The 6,903-nt window shown below is 34.2% G+C and overlaps 1 protein-coding gene across 1 annotated transcript; it reads left to right on the forward strand.

The window, feature by feature from the left end:
• Nucleotides 1–3,033: 3,033 nt before the first annotated feature.
• On the forward strand, nt 3,034–5,830 carry LOC121248069 (receptor-like protein kinase FERONIA). The gene has a single exon (XM_041146426.1). It carries the CDS (start codon nt 3,079–3,081, stop codon nt 5,764–5,766), a length of 2,688 nt encoding a protein of 895 aa, XP_041002360.1. The 5' UTR covers nt 3,034–3,078; the 3' UTR covers nt 5,767–5,830.
• Nucleotides 5,831–6,903: the final 1,073 nt, after the last annotated feature.

The raw sequence follows: 6,903 nt of genomic DNA on the forward strand, positions 1-6,903 counted from the left end.
ATAGTAGAACTCATGCATTCAACCTCAAAGTCGGTCAAATTCAATACTTGAAAGTATTGTACACATTGTTGCAGGAGGATCGAGATGGATATTTATAGTATTGATTAGAAGTTTGTCTGTATATTAAATAACTAATTTAAACCTACCCTCTCAAAATTGCGTAAAGATGTCTCACAGCCGTACGCGCGTGCTTCGGAATCTAGTACCAGCTTCCCCCATCCAATTCGCTTTTGGTAAAAGTAGCTTGGGTGACTTGAGAATGGTCCTCATAATCAAAGAGGGAAAGAAAACAAAATTAAAATAAATATTTTAAAATAATATTATTTTATTTAAAAGTGGTATGACAGTCTCTAAATTATCAAAAGTGCTAGCTAGTTAGAAGATCAAGACAAGACAAGAAAAAAAGGTGCTGAGTTTGAATTCAATTATTTTAAATTTTATGCTACATGTAAATAGTCACATTTTATTTATTATTTAAATATATTATTTTTAATTTTTTTTTTTTTCAATTAGACATGTGTCAAACGCGCTTTGCACATTAATTATATATATTTACTAGTAATTGAGCAACGTTCAAGGAACGTTTGCCTAGTTTAAATTTTTTACAAAAATTTTATGATTTTTTACAAAAGAAAAAAATTAATTAATAAATTATCTAATAAATTTTAGTAGTGGTTTAATATCCATAGCTGCTACTCCTACGCTAGTGGACTTAACTTTCCAATCGATGACTTTGACTGTATGACCTAACAACTCTTTTTAGAAAATTATTATTTACATTTTTTTCTTTCTTGTATAGTTTATTTGTACCTAAACTTATGTGTGGATGTCTAGATTATTTTAATTTATTTTAAATCAATTATTTCAATTCAGTGGATTGGGAGGAGAATATTCCTTTCAACTACTATTTACATATTAATTTAAATTATTTAAAATCATTTCAACATCTAAACGTAATTTAAATTTTTTATCAAATTAAATTGATAAAAAAAAAATATTTGAATATAATATTAGTTTTTAATGTGAAAGATAGATATATAAATAATAATGTTTGAAATAAGAATATTTCAATGTGTTTGGAAAAGTGCGATCAGCCTTAGAATAGGTCAATAATTTAGGGAAAAAAAAAAAAAAAAAAAAAAAGAGGTGCGATGCGACCAATAGAAAATTTGGTATATGAATCACTTTCATGGAGAAAATTGGATTCCAATGCGATGGGGCCAGTCTGCGTGGCAAACAACTTGATAATGGATTAACTTTCCAAGTAAATATCAAACCGCACCACAATGTTATTTTAAGATAAATAAATAATCTTATTAATTTATAAATAAAAGCTAACAAAAGAAAGAACGTAAATTAATTGGGCTTTCAGCCGAATTTAGCTATAAATTCTAATCTCTCTTTTTTTTTTTTCTTTTTCTTATTAGTCCAACTTATTCGTTGGTACAGGGCAATATTATTTATAAAGAGTAATACTTCTTCTATTCAACAACCATACACTATGCATCTGTTAAAAAAACATAAAAAATAAAAACAAAAACAAAAACAATTATATTGTGTAGGAATGGTGATTTTTTCAAAGGAAAATGCTAAATCTCCCGATGGGGCTCCTGTTAGAATCTAGTAAGTGTACTTCTATGTATTTTTTTAAGTTTTCTTATATAATTTTTTTAACAATTTTAAATATTTTAAAAAAATAAAAAAATTATAATATTATTAAAAAATACTTCCTTAATCAAGAAGTAAAATAAAAAATTATAAAAAATATTTTTTATGACTTTTTATTTTACTTCATGATTAAGAAAATATTTTTAATAATTTTTTTTATTTTCTGATTAAGGTAGTATTTTTTTTAATAATGTTCTAAATTTATTTTATTTTTTAAAAATATTAAAAATTTATATAAAAAATAAATTTTAAAAAAATACATGTAAAACAAAACTACATACCAACGGGGCTGTAATATTGTCCTTTTTCAAAATTAAGTACTATTAATAGATAGGAAAGATCGTGATTTTTTTGAATTTTGACTGACTACTTTTTTTTTTTTTCCTTTTTCACTTTATAGCCTAAAGAAAGTTGGTAATAAGAGAAAGTTTACTTTACCTCTCTAAGTTAACACCTCTATTTAACCGTTAGTCAAATTTTTCTTTTTTACTTAATAATTAAAGAAGTGATTTTAAGTGTATTAGTATATTTTTTTATTTTTTAAATATATTTAAATATGTTAAAAAAATGTGAAAAAAAATTTTTTATGATGGACAGTATGCCCAGCTGTCAAAATGGAGCGGCATAATAGCCGCACCCAAATAATAATAGGGTTAGTGCTTAATTATTGGAGGAGAAACTTGATCTTTAAACCATGTAAAGACTAAAATAGGTTACTTATGTGTCAAAGCTAGTTATATAATAGAATAAAAAAAGATTAGAATAATTTATATATATCTAGTTATAATCCTACTTTTTGTTCAACAGAGAATGAAAGGGTGAAAATAAATTGAACGGGAAGAATGAATATTTTTTTCTCAGGAAGTAAATTTAAAAATTAGGACAGAAGTTTGAAAAAAGTAGACTCATTTATTTTTAGTAACTTCTCAACTCATTTCATCTTATCTCATATAATCATTACAACTTTCTTTAATTTTAATATAAAAAAAATAAACAATTTAACTTTTTCAAATCTCAAAATAAAAATAATATTAAAAAAATATATTCTAACAATATTTTATTTAACTTTTTAACTTTCATCTACGAAAATCTATCTCATCTTTAACTTTTATAAACCAATCATTAAAAATGTTCTATGTAGAGTGTAACTTCATGACGATTCCTTCCAAAACTTTAATCGACGTCATTTAAAGATTTTTTCTGTGTATTTTTTCTTTTATGCATGTGATTCATGTGCTAGCTGCTTTTGCCAAAGTGAATGGGCCTACTTATAATTAGAAGTGGTAATTAAGTTGATAATGCTTAAAAATGTATATTTTTTCTATATATGCTGCTAACTTTACGGAGTTGGAACAAAACGGATCGGAGCTCTTCATCCTCACCTAATCGTTTCTCAAGTTATTACACACGATGGTCTCCATGCTCACACCTATGATCTTCTTGTTCGTCTTCTTAGCTTTCCAGCTTCTATGTCATATATCCATAGCTGCTCCTCCTCCTCCTACACCTCTTTACACTGCAGATGATGATCTTGATGATATTTCACTCAACTGCGGTGCTTTTGGCAACTCAAAGGCTATGGATGGGCGCCTATGGATCGGAGAAATGGACTCCAAATTCACTCCCCTCGAAGATCACAACCACCCCAAATCTGTTACCTCTACAGCCCAACAACAAGACACCGTCGATCCTGTCCCCTACACAACTGCCCGTTTATCTTATTCCCCATTCACGTACGTGTTTCCAATCACGGCCTCCGGACAAAAGATCCTTCGCTTCTACTTTTACCCGGCTTCTTACGTTGGTTTTGATAGGTCTAAGCTGGACTTCTTCACTGTTCAAGCGGGTTCGTTCATCTTACTTAGAAACTTCAGTGCTTCCCTTCTTGCCAATCACTTGGGCGAATATACTCTCTCTAAAGAGTTCTGTATCAACATTGAAAAGGATCAGAATTTGACTTTAACGTTCATCCCAACTCCAAGTCGTGGTTCTACTAATTTCTATGCTTTTATTAATGGAATTGAGATTGTCTCCATGCCAGACGACCTGTACTACAAGCCAGAAGGTGAGGGCATACCTTACATAGGCCAAAACTCCGTGTTCTACAGATTCTATGACATGGCACTGGAGATGGGTTTTCGATTACATGTGGGCGGGAGATTTATATCATTGATAGAAGATGCATACATGTATAGAGAATGGTCCGGGGATGGAAATTATGATGGCGGCGCCGTAACCCCTCGTGAGCCATACTTGAACCTCACATACACGCAAATATCAAATTACATTGCATCCACTGAGGTCTATTGGTCTGCAATGTCCATGGGTCATAACATGAGTACCAAGAACATGCTGATCTCTAATTTGACTTGGGGTACTTTACACGTCGATTCGGGATTTGAGTATATGGTGAGGCTCCAATATTTCTGCGAAGTGGAGCGGAAGGTTACAAGCCTTTGTCAAAGGCAATTTATCATCTATATAGATAATACCACAGCCAAACATGTCGCTGATGTAATGCTTTGGAGCGAAGATAGAGATACGCGGCCTGTTTATCGTGACTACGTGGTAATGATCCAAAATGATCAGGGAGTTGAGGGCAAGCGTAAGCTTTTCGTTGCAGTACATCCTATAGCAATTCCCACAACTTACAAAAATGCCATTTTAAACGTGATTCAAGTGTTCAAGTTGGTCAGCAACCCAAAGCAGAGCCTTCCGGCCAGATCCAATCTCGAATATGTGACCCCTCCACAGCCAGCTCAAAAAACTGCCCCAATGACTCATGTGGCTCAAGAAACTACTACGACGGTTGTGGCTCAAGAACCAACTGCTTCAATAACCAACGAGTCTTCATCGTCAAAGAAAACAATAATATCAATTGCCATTGGAAGTGTTGTGGGCTTCTTGGCCGTCGCAATTCTAGTGTGCTGCAAGGCTCTTTCCAATTCACTAACGAAGTGTTCAGCACCTGACAAAGGAAAGTCAACACGGGCAAAAGCCTCATCACTGCCCGGAGAGCTATGCCGCCGATTCTCACTAGAAGAAATCACAACAGCAACCCACAACTTCCATGAAGAATTGATTATTGGTGTTGGTGGCTTTGGGAAAGTATTTAAGGGTCTCGTTGAAGAGAGTACAATGACTGTGGCGATCAAACGCTTGAACCCAGAGTCAAAGCAAGGTCGCAAAGAGTTCTGGACAGAGATTGAGATGCTCTCTCAACTTCGCCATGTCCACCTTGTCTCTCTCATTGGTTACTGCAATGACGAGGGCGAGATGATCCTTGTCTATGACTACATGGCCAATGGGACACTTCGAGACCACCTCTACGACACAAATAGGGATCCCCTCCCGTGGATACAAAGGCTCGAAATTTGCATCGGAGCAGCCTGTGGTCTGAACTACCTGCATACGGTAGTGAAGCACCCCATCATCCACCGTGACGTAAAGACGACCAACATTTTGTTGGACGAAAGCTGCGTGGCCAAGGTTTCGGATTTCGGGTTGTCCAAAGTGGGTCTGGAAAACGCGGCTGTTAGTACCATGGTAAAGGGCACGTTCGGGTACTTGGATCCGGATTACGCAAGACGTCGGCAACTGACAGAAAAATCGGACGTGTACTCGTTCGGCGTAGTGCTGCTTGAAGTATTATGTGCCCGAAAAGCACTGAACCCAAAATTGGAGGAGGAGCAATGGAATTTGGCCAATTGGGCCAAGAAATGCATTGAGAAGGGGATCATGGGTGAGATCATAGATCCGAATCTGATAGGCAATATAGCTCCGGAGTGTTTCAAGGTGTACATGAATGTCGCAGAGAACTGCGTACGTGATCAGGGGATCCAACGGCCCACCATGAACGATGTTATGGGAAACCTCAACTTTGCATTGCAACTACAGAAGGAAGCAGACATTGTGAAGAAGGAAGCCAATGCAGCCGACAACGGAGCCTATACGGAAGTGTTATCATTCGATATTTCCGACATCACCGGAGCTCGTCGATACAATAACGTTTTCAGTGTACACGTGTCTGAATCGGATAGTGGGACCTGGTTGATTAGTAATAATACAGGGGATCATGACCTACCCGAGTCGAATTGATACGGATAGCTTGGTTTGAAGATTTGTTTACGGATAACAGCAACTTGCAGAGGTATTTTCTTGGTTTGGGTTTGTGCAGCTTCAATAGCTAGTCAAACATTATTTTATCATAAAAAATTCATCTTTATGAACTCCTAAAAATTATTATTTCTAATTAAAAATTCATCTGGCCAGTTCATTTCTTCTCCATCGAGTTCTCCGGCGTGAGCATATCAGGATGCATTTCTGTAAGTACTGTATGAACTCCTAGCATCACTGTAGAGAGCGTTTGTGAGCTTCAACTTTTCTTTCATTCAGGGGATGAGAACTAAAACAAAATTAAATATTACAGAAGAAGACCGGAAACTATCAAAACAAATGTTCTAGAGTGTTGAAATTAAAATAAATGAAAATATCAAAATTAATTTTTTAATAGAATAGTGATAAATTTGTTGAATTGTTATTTAGTGTTATTGTAAAGTGAATAGTTAAATTTGTAAAAGTGAATTTTTTAACTAAATTTTGACGAAACCTTATTAATTCTACTGCCAGTGCTCTTAATCTGTTATTGATACGATGACTTGATTTGAAAATGATTGTCTTTTTTGGGTGGATTTTCATAGGCTTGTGCAATGGAGCGTAGCTTTTGGCAGATAGGCTTGTGCCATGGAGTGTAGTTCTTGAGATGCACTTAACATTCTCCTCCAGAGAGTAATTCAGAAAAATAAGTTGGGATTTTTCGTCATGTAATTTTGTATATATGTTTATTTTGAACAATATAGTCTTGATTCTAAATAGTAAAATTTCGTCCTAAAATGTATTTTATGATTTCTCAAAGAATAAAATTCTCTTAAATTCTATTGATGTAGCCGCGTTACTAAACCACGTTAATATATTTTGTATAGTATGATTCGATTTACTTTTACTTCTTATATCAAGTTCAGAGAAGGGAGAAATTATATGCATTATGCCTGCGTGTGAGTTTGTGAGTCAGGCTGATCGCCATTCTCGATCGATGTCAAGAGGAACTTTCTTCTGTGCAATTTTCTAGGCCGACATGTTTATTTGGAAATGGAATTGAAGCGAGAATTTCACCAACTTTTTAACAAAAACGCCATTTTTCTTATTTTTACGTTTTCATTTAAAATATTTAAGTTT

The sequence above is a fragment of the Juglans microcarpa x Juglans regia genome, chromosome 2D (assembly GCF_004785595.1).
Source record: "Juglans microcarpa x Juglans regia isolate MS1-56 chromosome 2D, Jm3101_v1.0, whole genome shotgun sequence".
NCBI lineage: Eukaryota > Viridiplantae > Streptophyta > Magnoliopsida > Fagales > Juglandaceae > Juglans > Juglans microcarpa x Juglans regia.

What these genes read in the sequence shown, in the direction of transcription:
- LOC121248069 (XM_041146426.1), top strand. Translation starts at nt 3,079, where the DNA reads ATGGTCTCCATGCTCACACCTATGATCTTCTTGTTCGTCTTCTTAGCT.